We start from the raw sequence: 21,228 nt of genomic DNA, 5'->3' as shown, positions 1-21,228 counted from the left end.
GGAGCTCTTGGACTTCTTTGTCACCAAGATTGAGACCAACCGTTCAGCCGCCTCTGCCACAAGCCTCCCCGTTGCTCACCAAACCAAACCTCCCCCACCCTAGCTCTGAATCTGTCTCTCTCTAGTTTCTCCCCCATCTCCCCTCTTCAAGTGCATCTTGTCCATGAGACCCAGCTCCTGCCCTCAACCCCATTCCCACTAAACTGCTGACCACCCAACTTCCCTCCTGGCCCCACATGCTAGCTGACATTGTAAATGGTTTCCTCTACTTGGGTGCTGCCCCCCTCCATTTCAAAACTGTCATTATCACCCTCTCCTCACAAAACCAATCCTCAACCCTTCTTGCATAAGAACATAACATAAGAATTAGGAGCAGGAGTAGGCCATACGGCCCCTTGAGCCTGCTCCGCCATTCAAGTAAATCATGGCTGATCTCCAACCACAATTCCACTTTCCCGACTGATTCCCCATATCCCTTGATTCCCCTTGAGTCCAAAAATCTCTCTATCTCAGCCTTGAATATACTCAATGATTCAGCATCCACAGCCCTTTGGGATAGAGAATTCCAAAGATTCACAACCCTCTGAGTGAAGAAATTCCTCCTCATCTCAGTCTTAAATGGCCGACCCCTTATCCTGAGACTATGCCCCCTAGTTCTAGACATTCCAGCCAAGGAAAACAACCTCTCAGCATCTACCCTGTCAATCCCCCTCAGAATCTTATATTTCTTTGAGATCACCTCTCATTCTTCTAAACTCCGGAGAGCATAGGGACAACCTACTCAATCTCTCCTCCTAGGACAACCCTCTCATCCCAGGAATCAATCTAGTGAACCTTTGTTGCACCACCTCTAAGGCAAGCATATCCTTCCTTAGATAAGGAGACAATAACTACGCACAGTACTCCAGGTGTGGTCTCACCAAAACCCTGTACAATTGTAGTTAGACTTCCTTACTCTTGCACTCCAAACCCCTTTGCAGTAAAATACCCAACATGCCAGTTGCCTTCCTAATTGCTTGCTGTACCTGCATGCTAACTCTAAATCTCTCTGAACACCAACACTTAATAGTTTCTCACCATTTAAAAAATATTCTGTTTTTCTATTCTTCCTGTCAAAGTGAATAACCTCACATTTCCCCACATTGTACTCCATCTGCCACCTTATTGACCACTCACTTAACCTGTCTCTATCCCTTTGCAGACTTTGTGTCCTCCTCACAGCTTACTTTCCCACCTAGCTTTGTATCATCGACAAACTTGGATACATTGCACTCGGTCTCTTCATCTAAGTCATTAATATAGATTGTAAATAGCTGAGGCCCAAGCACTGATCCTTGCGTCACCCCACTAGTTACAGCCTGCCAACCGGAAAATGCCCCGTTTATCCCTACTCTCTGTTTTCTGTCCGTTTAGCAATCCTCTCTCTATGCTAATATATTATCCCCAACCCCATGAACCCTTATCTTGCGTAACAACCTTTTATGTGGCACCTTATCGAATGCCTTTTGGAAATCCAAATGTACTACATCCACTGGTTCCCCTTTATCTACCCTGCTAGTTACATCCTCAAAAAACTCTTAATTTTGTTAAACACTATGGCCTAGAAATTCAGTGGGCTGCGCCACCCGTTAGCGCCTTAAGAGGACGCTAAGTGGGTCGGAAGCCACTGGCCATGCCTCCCGCTAAATTCAGCGGGACGCTAATGGCGGCGCTAGCCATTAGCGCTGCGCCGCTACCGATGATGTCATCGGTGTGCGCAGCGCCCCGCTAACGCCCCAATCGCGATATTTAGATGCGCCCCCTGCTTTAACACTGGACGCTATTTGCGACTGGTTCAGGGGGGCCTACCTGCGGCGGTAGAGGCGCTAATTAAAGAAGAGGTGCGGGGCAGCCATTTTTTTTGCTGGCCCCCTGCCAGCATCTCTCCGCGCTGCCGTCCCCGGCCTCCTGAGCCGCCCCCCCTCTGCGGAGTGCCGACTGCGTTCCAAGAGCCCGGCACTTCTCCTCAGTGCCAGGCTCTTTTGCCGGCACTCGCGATCCTCAATCGCGCTGCACAAGGCCCCTCCCCTTTAAGAAGGGGAGGAAGGCCTGCAGTACCGCAGCGCGCCATGCTGCAGCGTGTGGCACTGCGGCATGTTGCGCAGCGATATTCAGCTGCAGCGCCCCAAGAGGGATGCGGGCGCCTCCAGTAGCGCCGCGCTTCCCTCTGGGGCGTGCAAACTGAATTTCCGGTGGGCAGCCACGACTGCTTCTGGGGCGCTACTTTTAGCGCCCCAAATGGGGCTATGGTGAATTTCTAGGCCTATGTCCCTTTCATAAACCCATGTTGACTCTGCCTAATCATATGATTATCTAAGTGCCCTATTACCACTTCCTTAATAATGGATTCCAGCATTTTCCCGACAACTGATATCAAGCTAATTGGCCTATAGTTCCCTGTTTTCTCCCTCCTTTCTTAAATAGCTACCTTCCAATCTGCTAGGACCGTTCTCGAATCGAGGGAATTTTGGAAGATCACAACCAATTCATCCACTATCTCTGCAGCCATCTCTCTTAGAACGCTAGGCTGAAGGCCATTGGGTTCAGGGGATTTGCAAGCTTTTAGCCCCATTAGTTTCTTAAGTACTTTTTCTCTACTGATCTAAATTACTTCCTCACTCTCATTAGTCCCTTGGTTCACCACTATTTTTGTTATTTTTTTGTCTTCTACTGTGAAGACAAATATAAAATATTTGTTTAAAGTCTCTGCCATTTCCTTATTCCCCATTATAATTTCTCCCATCTCGGCCTCTAAGGGACCAATGCTTACTTTTGCTGTTAATCTTCCTTTTACTACTCTCTTCCTTTTTACATACTTGTAGAAGCTCTTACAATCTGTTTTTATATTTCTTCTAGTTTATTCTCATTCTATTTTCTCCCTTTTTATAATTTTTTTTTGTCATTTGCTGGTTTCTAACGCTCTCCCAATCCGTAGGCTTACTACTATTCTTGGCAACATTATAAGCCTCTTCTTTTAATCTAATACTGTTGTTAACTTCTTTAGTTAGCCACGGATGGATCACCTTTCCTGTGGAGTCTTTATTTCGCAATGGAATGTATATTCGTTGAGAATTTTGGAATATTCCTTTAAATGTTTGCCACTGCTTATCTACTGTTATACCTTTTAATCTAATTTCCCAATCTACCTTCGCCAACTCACCTCTCATACCTATGTAAATGGTTTTATTTAAGTTTAAGACTCTAGTTTTGGACTTAAATTTCACATTGGATTTGAGAGTGAAATACTTATCATATTACGATCAGCCTTCCCCAGAGGATCCTTTCTTGAAATCTATTGCCCCCATCTCAACCTCCATTTCCTGTCAAGTCCTTGAACGTGTTGTCACCTCCCAAATCTGTGCCCATCTTTATCATAAATCCATGTTTGAACCTCTTCAATCAGGTTTCTGTCTCTGCCACAGCACCAAAATGGCTCTAATCAAAGTCACAAATGATATCTACGTGACCGTGGTGCACTGTCCTTTCTCATCCTTCTCAACCTCTCTGCAGCCTTTGATACAGTTGACCATACCATCCTCCTGTGTTGTCCAGCTAAGTGGGACTGCCACCTCCATAACATTGCCAGTCTCTGCCCATACTTCAGCCGATCAGCTGCTGAAACCCTCATCCATGTTTTATCACCTCGAGACCCGACTATTCTAATGCGCTCCTGGCTGGCCTCCCACACTCCATAAACTTCAGCTCATTCCAAAATTCTGCTGTCCATACCCTAACCTGCACCAACTCTCACATGCCTATCACCCTTGTGCATGCTGACCGTCATTGGCTCCCAGTTCCCCAACACTTCCAATTTAAAATTCTCATCCTCATGTTTAAATCCCTTCACTGCCTTGTTCCTCTAACATCCGCCAGTCCTACAACCCTCCAAGAACTCTGCGTTCCTCCAACTCTTGTGCATCCCTCACTGTTTTTGCCCCACCATTGGCAGCTGTGCCTCCAGGCATCTCAGCGCTAAGCTCTACAATTCCCTCCCCAATCCTCCCCATCTCTCGCGTCCTCCTCAAGACCTACCTCTTTGACCAAGCTGTTAGTGACCCATTTTAATAGCTCCTTCTTTGCCTCGGTGTCCGTGTTTGTCTGATTACACTTCTGTGAAGGACCTTAGAACATGTTCTACATTAAAGATGTTATTCTTGAATTTGAGGATGAACAAGGTAAACAAGATGGGTTTTAATCTTTAATGCTATCTCCCATATTTTCTTTAGGCCAAGAACATTTGTAGTGCACAGTAACTACAAACTCCTCTTCCTTCTCTTTCCCCCCCCCCCCCGACATCATTTAACAACAGATACCAAGTTTACAGACTTAAACCTGTTCATAAATATCATTTACCAATAAATTATTTCTCGACCAGCTTTAAAATTATCACATAGTTAAGATGAATAAAATATTCTAACTGAGACTGTATTGTAAGAGTTAAAATGTATGCAAGAAGGGGCCATATTTTAGTATCTGTTCATTCTATTTGGCTCTGTTCAGAACGGCCTCTTTTACACCAAAATGCAGTCTAGTTGTGGTGAAATAGTCTTCACGCTCCAATGATGAGGCACTTGCATCACTTGTTGTGAGACCACTTAAGATTTCACCCTGCTTTACTTTTTTTCCGCCCCACCTTTCACTCCTGTGCATATTTTTCCATTCTCTTTATTATGTTATGGATGTATTTGGTTAAGATCCTCTTTTATATTTTTGTCCACCTGGTCTGCTGTCTACAATGGAGAGGATATGCACATAGCCTGCTCTGGATCACTGCTGGTGTCTCTTGGAGCTTACCAAGAAGTGCCAGAAATTGTTCTGAATTCCTCACCCCACTCTTCCTCTTTCTGGGTGCTGCCACAGCCTCTGCTTGGTGCCTTTTTTTGTGTGGCTCATATCAGGAACTGAGTGGAACATGTCTTGAACCTGCATCCACCATTGATGTGCAATTAATTAAAGCATCAAAGTACCATTAACAATTGTCCCAGTCAATTTTAAACACACCAAGAAAATGTCAAATATGCAAGTCTGTTCTTAAACAGCATGTGGCAAGATTGGAATAGAATGTGTGTCATGCCATGTGACTAAAGAATGGGAAGGAGTGGGTGAAAAAGCAAGATGCTGTAGTGCTGACTTATGGTGCTGCAGTTAAAAATCTGCAACATGGTGTTGCCTCACCCAAGCTCCTGCCATTCCCTATCTGAGACCCTCCAATCTAGTGTCTGCCCCCATCCGGAGCACTGAGACTACACTGGTCAAAATCACCAAATGACATCCTCTGTGATTTCAACTGTCTCCTCATTCTCTTCAACCTCTCCAACACTGGCCATTCCATCTTCCTACCTTGTCTCTCCTCTGCAGCCTATCTTCATGACAGTGCTCTTTCCTGGTTCAGGTTTATATCTGTCTTAAGCACTACAATGCCTCCAACAACTCTTGTCTGTGAATGAATATACAGTGCACTACATTTACTGCTTATCTTTGCTTTGGTCCAAGCTCTAATATAAGTCTAAGGCTGTACTTGGAGTGTTTAGTCAGTGACAAGCTCTCAACCCCCCAGTATTTATGCCCAGACTATCCCAGGAGTTCTGGGGGAGACATAATTGGTTAAAGTCTATTGAGAATGCAACTCTGTGTCTCTTTTGAAGCTAAGCAGGTCTCATTGAGTTGAAGAACAAACAACATCGTCTGTAAAGTGTAGTGTTGGATGGTTAACCGCAATATACTCTGCTTGTCTATGGGAGGCTTTGTCTTGGCTTTACCTCTATGGAGTGTACATTAGGCTTTAAGAAATATCTGTCTGTGCTCCCAGTGCAAAATTTCACCAGGATCAGAGCCTGAAGATGCTGTCTATTCTACAATTGCCTCCAGCTGCACCCTATTATGTTGCATAATGGCCCAGAAATTCGGGTCGGGGGCTTCCCGCGGGTGCAAGCCCCCGACCTGCAGTTACCTTGCACGCCGGCAGTTGAGCTGTAGGGCCCCGTGGAATTCCCATCCGGGGCCTGGCCCAGCTGCCGGCGCGCAGTGCTTGCATATCCCAGGGGCGCAGTTAGTTTGATGTGTCCCCTGGGATCACGTGGGCCATGGGCAGCCAATTGGAGCAGGGAAATGCCCATTCATAAGTCTTGACAGGAAGAGCTGTCAAGACTTATAAATACTACGGCCCCAAAATAGCAGTAAACCTTCAAATAATTTTTTTTTTTTAATCACATTTTTAAAATAAACTATAAATTACATTAAATAACTATTTTAAACAATAATTTAAATTTTTGAAAAAATAATTTTATATTCTAACGGGGCTAAAAATAAACTTATCTTGCTTTAAAGTATTTAAAAATAATAAACCTGTGGAAAAAATGTTTTAATTTTATTTAATTGACCACTTACCTTGTAAAAAGCAGGCCTTACGCCTGCTTTTTAAATTTCTAAATTCTAAAGACTTACCCTCACGGAAAAATCTGTATATAAAAAAAAACGTAAGTTCAAAGCACACGTGCAGCCTCCCCCGCGCACGCGTTCGACCTCTGAACCCCTGCTTTCAGGGGAACGGAAGTGCCGGTTTCCCGCGCATGCGCAGTGCATGCAGGAAACCGGCACTTCCATCGGGCCTACGGGTGAGTACCCCGTGCATACTCACCCGTGGCGACCCGAATTTCTGGGCCAATGTGTATTTTATTTTTAGTTTTCTGTCGGCCACAAGATAGGAAAGCTTCAATAGCGGGTACAGACCAAGCAGTGAGTGCAGCAGCTGCTGAGATTGTTAAGCATATGAGGGTGAAATCAAAGTTTCCAAATGTCAACACCCAAAAATTCATTTTTCAAAATCCAGGGCATGATGGACAAAGATAATACCCATTACATCTGTGTTTTGTACTATGCAACACTAAAAGTTTATTTTTATCAGTTCCAATTTTTGCACTCAAGGTGACTTGTAATAATATACTGTATCGCATGGTAATTAGATACTTTTCCTGCACAAGTTTAAGATCTTGAAAACTGAGATAAACTGAAACATCGTCCCCTGTTTCTTTGTTTTCTGCTCCTTGCCTTTCAGGTAAAATCAAGAGGAAACATTATTAGACTTTCAGAAAAAAAAGTCTGCCAAGTATGCCGGGGCTTTTTCACTGAGCCAGTATTTGTGCGATATCCAGATGGTGGTCTTGTTCATATCCAATGTGCTACAAAAACCCACAGCCTGCCTGCCACTAATCAGAACTTTGCCAATCCTAGAAATCAGTCATGAAATATTGGCCACAACAGGGTGGGTCAATCAGTTCAAAAATTACCTTGTTACAGACCACGGTAAGGACGAGGAACATGCTGCTAATCGAGAAGGATGAAGAAGAAACCAGCCTGCATCTGCTAGAAGCATCCAGCAACCTACCTTATTTGTAACTGACAGCACAGATTTACAAAGTAAATGCAGCCAAGCATTACCTGAACTTCTAAGTTCCCCAATACTGGGGGTGATATCATTAGCTGTACTGTGCAACATGCAGAAAACACACGAATCTTCTGAAAACCTGGCCATGTTTAACCACAGTATGGTGACTAAGACTTTGGTTCTGTATTTCCTGATGGTTTGGGAATATTGTTCTTTGTGAATGTGCAAGTATCCTACTTTATCCCTTGAATTTTGACCTTCCATTGGATATGTGTAGGTTATCCTTGCTGCTCCTGAAAGAACTCCAACTTTGGATCATTTAAACATATGTAATGCACCTCTGACTGACCAATAATTATCTGTCATAGAATAACTGATAGGGGTGAATTGGACCAGTATGTATATAGTGGGAGTGCTGAGAGTCCATTAACAGTCTAATGGTGTGATGCCCTATGTATATATCTATAAACTCAGTCCTGACCAGCTGTTTTACATAATGAATGTGCAAATATCACACTTTTCTTCATATCCATCAGTGATGATGAATAGGAGGCTGTTGATGAACAATGGGGAGGGGAAGAGAAAGGAAGCAAGAGAACAATGGTTGTCTGACCTCCAAGGTGTCAAGTTAGTGAAATCTATACATTCTGATGTATGCATGTAATTTCCACAGAATTTTAAAGGGAAAAGGGTGGGGAGGACAGAATAAGAAGCTGGCTGACTAGATTTTAGTTCAAACAATTCTATTCAGAGTTTGAAAATACTTTGTTTGGCTGCTTTATTGAGAATGCCAATTAGATAAATGATCTGGAAGCATAATAGCATTATTTCATGATACAAAATGTTTGACTATCCTTAAGTCTATGGAAATGAGAACAAATTACCCTTTTGTTCCTGTTAAGTAATTATCTGTTTAATTTAGAGCCATATATTTATCCATGATGCCATTCATTTATTAGCATAGTAACATTACTCTCAATTAACTCAACACTGGCTGAATTTTGCTTAAATGATTGCCCATCTTGTACTATATATACTTCCACAGAAGTAAACATTTAATTTGTAAATCTTGATTTATAGAGGGCCTCCAACCTGGTCAAATGTACCTTTTTCAGGTGTTCTGTATCACCAAATGTCATAGGATTTAATGAGTATTGGATAAAAGGTCTGTTGCAGTTCCATTTCACCCTCGTTAGTTATACTTTTTTAATGTTTTCGGTAATGGATAAGTGTCCTGAACGTCTTGCTTACCAATATGAAAATTAGTTCAAGATTTGCACTTTCTTTACAGTATTGCTTCCATATCATTCCATTGAATTTTTTTTTTTGCAACTAAACCTTCATTAACACCTCTGTCTCTCTGGTTACATTTTGTTTGAGATGAATGCATTAAAAGGTAACTTGTAAATGATAACTTCAAATTGATTTCCATTGCATCAGGAGGTGTATTCTAAACTTAGTAAAGGCTTTTTTCTATTAAAGTGCATATTTTTATCAATACATTTGGATGGTAAAGTTTACAATTTCTTAATTGTACTAGATTTTAAAAAGGAAACCAGAAAAACTTATGAATTCTTGAAATAGCAAACAACCAAGTTTAAAAATTCCAGTAATTTTGCAATGAAATGTGGAAAACTGAACCAAAGTGCATGTTTACTATTGAATCACAGATACACATTTACTGTTTCTGTGGTTTTGTACAGTGTGTATATGCAGTAGTGCTGGTAGCAGTAATGTATATTTTGGATTATGATCTAAACTTTGTTTCCTCTGTGTGCTCACATAAGCCTGGTGACATCTAAATGGAAACATTTTAACCTTTGCAAATTGCCTAATGCAGTGAAGTATTTCTACTTTAATTGTTGTATCTAACTGCTCTGCCTATATTAAACTTTGCGCTGTAAATATTTGGTGAAATACTTAATTGTATAATTGTACAGATGACAATTTTAATAAATTCTTTCATTGGGGAAAAATAGAATTAATTTGCACGAGAATTTTAAAATCAAGGTTTTTGTGAACCAGGAGCTAACGTAGGTCAGGGAATATGGGTGAACGGGGCTTGGTGCAGGTTAGGTTATGGAGAGCAGAGATTTGGATGAGCTCGGGTTTATGGACATCACCACCACTATCAAGAAACACATTTTTTAAAAGTCTGACCAGTGCTAAAAAAATAAATTTTACAATATGCGATGTGAATTGTGTTATTGTATGCAATGTATCCATTTGGTTAATGTTTTTCTGAATGTCATTGATTCAAAGATATTGTATGTTTTGGCCTTGATAGTACAAACTATAATCAAAGGGTTAGTGAAGTACAAATAGTTATCTTTAGTTTGCAATTTCTTGCATTTTAAAAATCAGAACTTAAATTTGTCAAATTTACCCTAAACTTGGGAATGTACACTTCTCCAACATTCCTCTTGCCTTCAGTTACCTCTCCTAACTCTCCTCGGTGCTTGGTGTCAGTTTTCCTTTTTTAAACATCTTGGGGATGTTTTCTTATTTCTAAAAAGACTGTAAATATTGTTAGCTCCTAAACGGTAGTTATCCTGTTCAGATGCTGTTACAGGATTATTTCTTGGTTACCCTATGAAAGGAACATTAACTTCCATATTCAAGCCTGTTCTACTTGTTACCAAGTGAAAACTTCCTTGTTATCATAGAGATGATCTGTTATGTTTATGTACTTCCAACAGATTTCTCCCAGGTCAAAAAAATATCTACTGGATGTTGTCAAGAGTTTGATTCATTTAAAGCTACTAGTTTAATCACAGACAATACTGCGAACACAAAAATCCAAAAGTTAAGACAATTAAAGCATTCTGGATGTAATGACACTTGGACTGCTACAGTTGGAAAGTAACTCTGTTCATTCTATCAGTGCTCTTCCCCCCCCCCCCCCATGAACAAAGCAATCCCATGATGGGATGTGGTATAAATGTATAAAAGTATAAGTATAGTTAAGGCAGCTGTAACAGAGCATCCATCTTGCTTCAGATCATAAGAATCCCTTTTATACATTTAATAGGAATTTGTAGCTATGGCAGTATAACAACAACTTTAAGATGGCTTCTGTGACTTCAATCTGATTGGCTGATCTGCCTGCCCTGTTGCTGGATGCTACAGATCCCCTGTAGAAGGCGCCGAATTCAAGCAGACATCAGAAAAGAGGAAGTCTGCGCTCTAGAGCCCACTAAAACTTTGTGGGCAGCTTTATTCGAGGTGAGCTCCATTCCTTCACCGTTGACCACAAAATCCAGGCCTCCCCAGTACAAGGTTATCCCTTGATGCAGTAAGTATTGCATAGGATATACGGTACAGAAACAGGCTATTTGGCCCAACCAGTCCATGCCAGCATTTATGCTCCACTCGAGCCTCCTCCGTCTTTCCTCAGCATAACCCTCTCTTTCCTTCTCCCTCACATGTTTGTCCAGCCTCCCCTTAAATGCATCTATACTATTTGCCTCAACTACTCCCTGTGGTAGCGAGTTCCACATTCTCACCACTCTCTGGGTAAAGAAGTTCCTTCTGAATTCCCTATTTGATTTCTTGGTGACTATCTTATGCTCTTCTCCATAAGTGGAAACACTTTAAAATTATGAAAGGTTTTGATAGAGTAGATAAAGACTTCTATGGTCACCCCTTGGCCTTTTTTCAAGAGAAAATAGACCCAGCCTGTTCATCCTTTCCTGATGGGTATACCCTCTCATTTCTGGTATCCTTGTAAATCTTCTCTGCACCCTCTACAGTACCTCTGTATCTTTTCTATAATATAGCAACCAGAATTGTATGTAGTACTCCCAAGTGTGGTCTAACCAAGGTTCGATACAAGTTTCGCATAACTTCTCTACTTTTCAATTCTATCCCTCTAGAAATAAACCCTAGTGCTTGGTTTGCTTTTTTTAGGGCCTTGTTAACCTGTGTCACTACTTTTAGTGATTTGTGTATTTGTACTTGGCGATCCCTTTGCTCCTCTACCCCACCCAGACTCAGCCTCCAAGTAATAAGTCACCTCCCTATTCTTCCTGCCAAAATGTAATACCTCACATTTATGTGTTGAAATTCATTTGCCAACTATATGCCCATTTTGCAAGTTTATTAATGTCCTCTTGTAATTTGTTGCAGTCCTCCTCAGTATTGACTATTCCACCCCCCAAAATTTGGTGTCATCTGCAAATTTAAAAGTGTTTTTGATTCCAAAGTCTAAATTGTGAACAACAGTGGTCCCAGCACTGATCCTTGTGGAACACCACTACCCACCTTCTACCATTGTAAATGGCTACTCTTTACTCCTCTGCTTTCTGTCCTGAAGACAGCTAGTTATCCAGTCTGCTACTTGTTCCCTGACTCCGCATTCTCTGACCTTATTCATTAGTCTATTATGTGGTAGCTTATTGAAGGCCTTTTGGAAAATCTAGATAAATTACATCTACAGCATTACCCTTGTCTTCAAAAAATTCAATGATGTTTGGTCAAGCAGGACTTTCCCTTTTAAAATCCATGCTGACTATTCATTATTATATTTTTGGATCCTAGATGTTCTTCTGTTTTCTCCTTTAGTAGGGATTCCATTATTTTTCCTACCACTGATGTTAAGCCGACTGGTCTATAGTTCCCTGGACATGTTCTATCTCCCTTATACGCTTGACAGTTTGCTGACCATGATACTATGGGTAGGAGTGACAACTGCAAAGCGCTTGTAGTATAAGATACCAACCTGGTGAAGCTACTCCACCGATACTAAAGATCAGAAACAGCAGGTTATAGATGGAGATACAGTGCAGGAGGCTGCCATTCAGCCCATCATGCCTGCGCCGGCTCCTTGAAAAAGCTATCAATTTAGTCCCACTCCCCTGCTCTTTACCTATGGCCCAGCAAATTTTCCACTTTGAGTATTTATCCAATCCCTTTTGAAAGTTACTATTGAATCTGCTTCCACCACCCTTTCTTGCCATTGCATCCCAGATCATCAGAACACACTGTGTTTATAAAAACAAACTCATCTCCCCTCTGGTTCTTTTTGGCAATTATCCTAAATCTGTGTCCTCTGGTGATTGACCCTCTGCCAATGGAAAGTTTCTCCCTATGTACTTGATCAAAACCCCTCAAAATTTTGAACACCAATATTAAATCTTCCCTTAACTTTCTCTGCTCTAAAGAGAACAATCCCAGCCTCTCCAATACCTCCACATAACTGAAGTCCCTCATCCCTGGTACCATTCTTGTAAATCCCCTCTGCACCCCCTCCAAGGAATTGACATCCTTCCTAAAGTGTGGAGCACAAAATTGGACACAGTTCTCCAGCTGGGGCCCAACTAGTGTTTTATAAAGGTTTAGCATAACCTTATATTCTATCCCTCGATTTATAAAGCCAAGGATCCAATAAATGCTAAATGGTCCCACAACCAATCTTCAGTCGAGAATTGAGATAGATAACCAGATGATTAACTGTCGGAGGAGATACCATGAACATTCCCAACCTCAATCATGGGTGGAGCCCAACATAGAATCATAGAATGGTTACAGCACAGGAGGCTATTCGGCCTGTTGAGCCCGTGCTGGCTCTTTGCAAGAGCATTTCAGCTAGTCCCACGCCCCGCCCTTTCCCCATAGCCCTGCAAAAAAATTTCCTTCAGGTATGTAACCAATTCCCTTTTGAAAGCCATGATTCAATCTGCCTCCACCACCCTTTCAGGCAGTGCATTCCAGATCCTAACCATTCACTGCGTAAAAAAGTTTTTCCTCATGTCGCCTTTGGTTCTTTGGCCAATCACCTTAAATCTGTGTCCTCTGGTTTTTGACCCTTCTGCCAATGGGAACAGTTTCTCTCTGTCCAGACCCCTCATGATTTTGAATACCTGTATCAAAGCACCTCTCAATATTCTCTACTCTAAGGAGAACAACCTCAGCTTCTCTAGTCTATCCACATAACTGAAGTCCCTCATCCCTGGAATCATTCTTGTAAATCTTTGAGTGCAAGACATCAGCTTGGTGTATTTACATGCATCTCCTGTCAACAGGGCCAAGTGGAAAATTGTACTTGAGCACCTCTGTCATAGACACTAGTATTTAGCTAATTTGGTTCACTCCACGTGACATTAAGAAGCAGTTAAGTGCACTAGACACACTAAAGGCTAAATGCCCTGACACTATTCTGGCTAGAGTGCTGAAGACTTGTGTTCTGGAGCTAATGGCTCCTCTAGCCAAGCTGTTCCAGTACAGCTATGACACTGGTGTTGCTCAACAATGTGGACAATTTCCTAAATGTGTCTTCTCCCAAAAAAGGAGAAATAACTTTCCTTCCCTCAAGGTCAAGAGAGGGGCTGTTGGTTGACAATTCCACAGTGTCAGCTCCATTAACACCAGCTCCAGTAATGAAGTGACTCATGCCTGCCTTCAGCAGGAGCTGGATAACATCCAGGCTTGGGATGTTGAGCAGCAGGTAGCAATCATGCCCCATACATACCAGGTAATGACCATCTTGAAAATGAGAGAGCCCAGCCTTCTCCCTAAACCTTCAACAGCACCACCATTGCTGAATACCCCACCATCAACAGCTGGGGGCATAACTATTAACCAGAAGTTTTTCCGACCTGCCATATTAAAACTGTGGCTACAAGAACAGGGCAGAGGGTGGATATTTGGCAATGAATGGTTTACCCATGACTTCTCAAAACCTCTGCAAGGCTCAAAGCAGGAGTGTGATGGAATACTCACTACTTTTTTGGATGGGTCTAGCTGTAACAACACACAAGGTCAACTAACATCATCCACAACAGAGCAGTTCACGCCAACCTGCCTCCCTCTGAATTTGCAGCACTCCATTCTCTCAGATCCAACCCCAACATTTGTCATTAAACCTGCTGACAAGGGTGGCGCTGTTGTTGTTTGGCGAACCGACCTCTACCTAGCGGAGGCTGAACGCCAACTCTCCGACACCTCCTCCTACCTCCCCCTGGACCATGACCCCACTACCGAACATCAAGCCACTGTTTCCAAGACTCTCACAAACATCATCTCTGGAGATCTTCCCTTCATGGCTGCCAACCTCATAGTTCCCCAACCCCGCACAGACCGCTTCTACCTCCTTCCCAAGATCCACAAACAGGACTGCCCTGGTAGACCTATTGTTTCAGCCTGTTCTTGCCCCACAGAACTTATCTCTTCCTATCTCGACTCTTTTTTCTCCCCTTATCCAGTCTCTTCCCACCTACAACCATGACTCTTCCAATGCCCTCCGCCACTTTAAGTTTCCAGTTTCCTGGCCCCAACCGTCGCCTTTTCACTCTGGACATCCAATCCCTCTACACCTCCATCCCCCACCAGGATGGCCTGAGGGTGCTCCGCTTCTTCCTTGAACAGAGGCCCAACCAGTCCCCTTCCACCACCACCCTCCTTCGCTTGGCTGAACTTGTTCTCACATTGAATAACTTCTCCTTTGACTCCACTCACTTCCTCCAAATTAAAGGTGTTGCTATGGGAACCTGCATGGGTCCTTGCTATGCCTGCCTTTTCGTGGGATATGTGGAACATTCTTTGTTCCAGTCCAACTCAGGTCCCCTCCCTCACTTCTTTTTCCGGTACATTGATGACTGTATTGGTGCCGTTTCCTGTTCTCGCCCTGAACTAGAAAATTTCATTCACTTTGCTTCCAATTTCCATCCTTCCCTCACCTTCACATGGTCAATCTCCGACTCTTCCCTTCCCTTCCTTGACTTCTCTGTCTCCATCTCTGGGGATAGGCTATTGACAAACATTCACTATAAGCCCACTGACTCCCACAGCTACCTGGATTACACTTCCTCCCACCCTGCTTCCTGTAAGGACTCTATTCCATTCTCCCAGTTTCTCCATCTCTGCTGCATCTGCACTGATGATGCCACCTTCCATACCAGTGCTTCCGACATGTCTTCCTTTTTCCTCAACCGAGGATTCCCCTCTACCATGGTTGACACAGCCCTTGACCATATCCATTCTATTTCCCACACTTCTGCCCTCACCTCTTCCCCTCCCTCCCGGAACCACAATAGGGTTCCCCTTATCCTCCCACTCTGAACTCTCTGTCCTCAGCCTCTTACACTGTTCCAATGAAGCTCAACATAAGCTTGAGGAACAGTACCTCATCTTTTGATTAGGCACTATACAGCCTTCTGGACTCAACACTGAGTTCAACAATTTCAGACCATAACCTCTGCCCCTATCATTTTTTTTCTCTCTCTCACATGGTAGCTGTCGATAATTCTGCCATTGCCATTTACACTTCATCTAGAGTCATCTTTTGTTTCTTAACTCGTTCCATTACCATCTCCTTTTGCCTTGCACCATCATCTTTTTTGTCTCAATCACTCCTGCCTTCCATCCTTTCACAGACCTTCCCTTTTGTTCTTTCCTCCCCTCCCCCTCTCCCTGCCCCTGCACGTGCTTAAAAACCTGTTACATCTCCAACTTTTTCCAGTTCTGACAAAGGGTCATCGACCTGAAACATTAACTCTGTTTCTCTCTCCACAGATGCTGCCTGACCTGCTGAGTATTTCCAGCATTTTCTGTTTTTATTATTAGAGCAGTTCACTTGATTGGTGCTGAAAATCTTCCCCCCACCATCAACTGATGCACTATGGTTGCAGTATGTATAATCTACAGAATGTACCACAGCAACTTCCTCCCTGCAACCAAGAATGACAAGAGCAGCAATTTTCTGTGAACACCATCACCTTCAAGTTTCCCTGAAAGTCTCTCATCCTCCTGACTTGTGTATATATATATTGCCATTCTTTCATCATCACTCAGTCAATATCATAGCAATTGTGGATCATCATTGTAATGATATCAGCAAATAGTAATGGTATTTGCCTGTTTGATTATGATGCCTTACCAGCATATTTGCCTGATTGATTATTTATGCCTGACCAGCAGAGGGCATGTGAGAGACAAGCAGTTTAGTTTTAGTTTCGTTTTAGATGGATCTCTAAGATGGTGTCTCCTGTAATGCTGTTAACTGAGTTGAACATACTTTAGATAAAAAGTCATTCTCTTTCATGAATGTGTCGTCATTGAACCCACATAGAAATCAATACATGGCGTCAGAAGTGATTGAAAGAGATGAAGAGGAAAAATCTGAAGTTAAATCAGCTCTCCACATATTAGCAAGCCAAAAGAGAACATCGTTACTTACCATTGGAGAATAGCTAACGAAGTGAAAAAATGGAAGGTTTACACCCACCGGCAAAGCTTCAGTTGACAGGTAATGTGGCTGAAAATTGGAGGAGGTTCAAACAACGTTTGGAGTTGTATTTAGCGGCAATCGGAGCTGATGAGAAAAGTGATAAAATGAAAGCGTCAGTGTTCTTGCATGTCGTGGGTGATGAAGCACTGGAGGTGTATAATAACTTCACATTCACTGCTGATGGAGACAAAATGAAGCTAGATAAAATAATGGAACAGTTTGAGGCCTACTGCATACCTAAATGTAACGTGACGTTTGAGAGGCACAGATTTTTCACGTGTACAGAAAACGAGAGAGACTATTGATCAGTATGTGACTGAACTGAGAAACCGAAGCAAAACATGTGAATTTGGGGGACTGACAGACTCGCTGATAAAAGACAGACTGGTGTGTGGTATTCCAGATAATGGTCTAAGGGAAAGACTGCTAAGAGAGCAAAATCTAGACCTGGGAAAAGCCATAGCACTGTGTAGGGCTACAGAGACTGTGAAGTCGCAGGCAAAGGAGCTGATCAGTGACAATAGCTGCAACGTGGATGCAGTGAGAAAGAACAGACACAAACCGTTTAACAAAAAGCGCCAATGTGAAAAAAGAGGCGTGGCCAGCGAACAAAAATGAAAGGGGCAATCGAAAGTCATGTAGTCGATGCGGTACACAGCATCCACCAAAAAAGTGTCCAGCATATGGTAAAACATGCAATAGTTGCAACAAAAACAACCATTATGCCCGTTGCTGTAAGAACCAAGCGCAACAAAGCAAGGTCCATGCAGTAGATGAAAGCGAGATAGAGGAGTTCTATGTAGATGTTGTGTCTGAAAACAAAAAAGAAAAAAGAGACTGGATGTTGACACTAAAAGTGAATGACATACACATTCCATTTAAATTGGATACTGGAGCACAAGTTAATGTGATATCAGAGACTGATTTTAAGAAAATTAGACCCAGACCAAAGATACATGGAATAAAAGTGAAAGTGACAGGATACTCAGGTACTGATATACCAGTGAAAGGAAGATGCATTGTCAAAGTGACACACAAGGACAGAGAGCACACACTAGCATTAATCGTGGTGCCAAAGGATGTGCAAGCCATACTAGGTTTAAAAGCCTGTGAGAGACTGAACCTGGTAAAGAGAGTCCTTGTTGTGGAAAGCGAGGAGAGACAGTCTATGATGAACTCATGAAAGAGTACAACGACCTATTTAAGGGTCTAGGCTGCCTTCCAGGAGAACACATGATCAGAGTAGATAAAAGTATGCCAACGGTCATACATCCATGCAGAAAAGTTCCGTTTGCTCTTCAAAAGCAACTGAAGGCAGAGTTGGACAGGATGGAAAGCCTGAACGTGATTCAGAAGATAGATGAGTGGGTGAGTTCCCTCATCGTTGTGGACAAAAAGAATGGAAAGCTCAGAATTTGCCTGGATCCAAGAGATCTAAACAGAGCAATAAAGAGAGAGTACTTCAAGCTTCCTACACGTGAGGAAATAATGTCACAGTTTGCAAATGCAAAGTATTTCAGCAAGTTAGATGCATCATCAGGATTTTGGCAGATGAAACTGGACAAGGCACGTTCAAGACTGTGCATGTTCAACAGTCCATTTGGCAGATACAGATTCCTAAGGTTACCATTTGGCATTGCCTCAGCTCCTGAAGTGTATCACAAAACTATCCATATGATCTATGAGCACCTGGAGGGAGTTGATACATCAATGGATGACATCATAGTATGGGGAACCACGAGAACTGAGCATGACAAGAGACTGAAAAAAGTGCTGGAAGCAACAAGGAAAACAAACCTGAAGCTGAATAGAGAGAAATGCCAGCTCGGGGTAACAGAACTGACATTCGTGGGAGATATCCTTAGCAGTGAGGGCATCAGACCAGATCCCAGAAAGGTGTCCGCCATTGAGAATATGCCAAAGCCACAATGCAAAAAGGACGTGCAGAGGTTTAATGGAATGATCAACTACATGGGTAAATTCATATCCAACCTCTCAGAAAAGATGGCGCCACTGAGATGACTAACTGAAAAGAACATAGAATGGGAATGGAATCATGAGCATGAGAAGTCATGGAGCGATCTAAAGAAACTGCTCACAGAGGAACCAGTTCTGAGGTTTTATGACCCAGCGAGACCCATCAAGATATCATCAGATGCATCACAGAGTGGGCTCGGTGCTGTTCTTCTGCAAAAATATGACTACTGGCAACCTATTGCATATGCATCGCGCTCAATGACAGACGCGGAGACGCGATATGCTCAAATAGAAAAGGAGCTGCTCAGCATCACATACGCCTGTGAAAGATTTCACCAGTTTGTGTCAGGACAAGCAATCAGTGTAGAGACTGACCATAAGCCCATGATTGCATTGTTCCAAAAGCCACTAAATAGCTGTCCGCTTAGAATACAAAGAATGATGATCAGGCTGCAACGCTATACACTGAATGTTGCGTACACACCGGGTAAGCTGATGTATACAGCAGACACGTTGTCCAGAGCTGTTGACCCAGGAGAGCCCGCAAACACCAAAATGGATGAAAAAGTGAACGCCTACGTGGACATGATCACAAGTGCACTGCCCATAGCAGATGCAAAAATGGAGCTCATAAAGACTGAGACAAACAAAGATGAAACAATGAGACGACTGAGAAAAAGCATCTTGGATGGATGGCCCAACATGAAGCAAGACTGCTCACCTGACATGGCAGAGTACTGGAACTGCAGGGCGGAACTATCAGTGGTCGAAGACATCATCTACAAAGGAAGTCAAATAGTTATCCCAAAGAGTCTGAGAAAAGAGATGCTAAAAAGGATCCATGGAGGACATCTGGGAATCGAAAAGTGTAAGAAAAGAGCACGAGAGGTGATGTACTGGCCATGAATCAACCAAGGTGTGACAAATGAGGTGTCAAACTGCACAATATGCCTGAAATATCGAGCAAGCAATCCGGTAGAACCACTAAAGCCACACCCAGCGCCAGACAGACCTTACCAGAAGGTAGGCGCTGACCTATTCGTATGTCAAGGGAAGGACTATCTTGTAGTCACAGACTATTACTCCCTGTATCCAGAGGTTTGTAGACTGTACACCACCACTGCAGATACTGTGATAACATGTATGAAAGCCATATTCTCCAGACATGGCGTGGCAAGCGAGGTCTTCACAGACAACGGACCCCAGTTTTACAATGCAAGTTTCCGACACTTTGCCAAAGAGTGGGACTTTGTCCACACAACGTCAAGTCCTCACTTTCCACAGTCCAATGGACTAGTGGAAAAATCGGTCCAGTGAAAAGACTTATGTACAAGGCAAAAGACAGTGGAACTGACTTCTACCAGAGCATGCTTGTATACCGCACAACGCCGCTCGAGTGTGGTATGTCACCAGCCCAACTCCTTATGGGACGTCTGCTAAGGTCAAACCTACCCATCCCGGAGAACCTCCTGAAAACAAAAGAGGGGGAGAAAGTGAGGAAGTTCAAAGAACAGAAAGAAAAGCAAAAGTACTACTATGACAGAGGAACACAAAACCTACCTGAACTCCACACTGGTGACCAAGTAAGGTTCAAAGACAAAACAAACATATGGACTCAGAAGGGAACTGTCCTGAGTGAAGTTCAACCAAGATCGTACACCATTCAGACAGATGAGGGTGCTGTTCTGAGAAGAAATCATCGGGATCTTCTCATGGGACCAGCCACAGCAGGTCAAAAGACTGATACTGTTGAACAACCTGATCACACAGCAGGTCAAAAGACTGATGCTGTTGAACAACCTGATCACACAGCTGAGAAATCATCATCTGAGGCAACAACTCAGATTCAAGGACAATCAATCCAAAAATCCTCAAGACACGTGAAGCCTCCTGAGAGACTCATTGAGCAAATGTAAGGACTCTTGTTATAGAAGGAAGTAATGTTATCTTATTCTTTCTTCAAGTTCTAGTGTATTTACATATTTCATGTGAACACACAAAACAAGGTTAAAAAACCTTGATCATGATAATGATAATGTAAGTTCATTAAGTGTTACAGTTAAAATGCAGAGTAATACAAAGAAAACATGCTGTTAGATAAAAGTAAAATACTTTTGTTTTAAGAAAGGGAGATGTAATGATATCAGCAAATAGTGATGGTATTTGCCTGTTTGATTATGATGCCTTACCAGCATATTTGCCTGATTGATTATTTATGCCTGACCAGCAGAGGGCATGTGAGAGACAAGCAGTTTAGTTTTAGTTTCATTTTAGATGGATCTCTAAGATGGTGTCTCCTGTAATGCTGTTAACTGAGTTGAACATACTTTAGATAAAAAGTCATTCTCTTTCATGAATGTGTCATCATTGAACCCACATAGAAATCAATACAATCATCACCATGAAAATTGCAGTGGTTCAATGAGAAAGCCCATCTTCTCAGGGTAACTAAGGGTAGGCAATAAATATGTCACTTGCTTCTCAAGAATAACATAAAACTCATTTTAAAAAAAAACCTTATCTGGCCATAATATGGCCTAATGTGAAGTTTAGGAAGCTTCCCTTTAACTGTAGAATTGATTCGCAAAGAGTTCTATGATTA

The 21,228-nt window shown here is 42.6% G+C and overlaps 1 protein-coding gene across 2 annotated transcripts in view; it reads left to right on the top strand.

Moving 5' to 3' along the window:
- tgfbrap1 (transforming growth factor, beta receptor associated protein 1) overlaps positions 1 to 9,328 on the top strand; it is a 91,818-nt gene extending 82,490 nt beyond the window's left edge. For both annotated transcript variants that reach the window (XM_085998979.1, XM_085998978.1), the window contains one exon: positions 7,094 to 9,328. In XM_085998979.1, the coding sequence (XP_085855105.1) occupies positions 7,094 to 7,282 (189 nt within the window). In that variant the 3' untranslated portion in view covers positions 7,283 to 9,328. The remainder of the gene's footprint in view (positions 1 to 7,093) is intronic.
- Positions 9,329 to 21,228: the final 11,900 nt, after the last annotated feature.

The sequence above is a fragment of the Somniosus microcephalus genome, chromosome 10 (genome assembly GCF_052327205.1).
Source record: "Somniosus microcephalus isolate GS21.2 chromosome 10, FLI_Smic_1.0, whole genome shotgun sequence".
NCBI classification, from domain to species: Eukaryota; Metazoa; Chordata; class Chondrichthyes; order Squaliformes; family Somniosidae; genus Somniosus; species Somniosus microcephalus.
The sequence above is the reverse complement of the archived record's forward strand: the minus strand, read 5'-3'. Positions and strand labels throughout refer to the sequence as shown.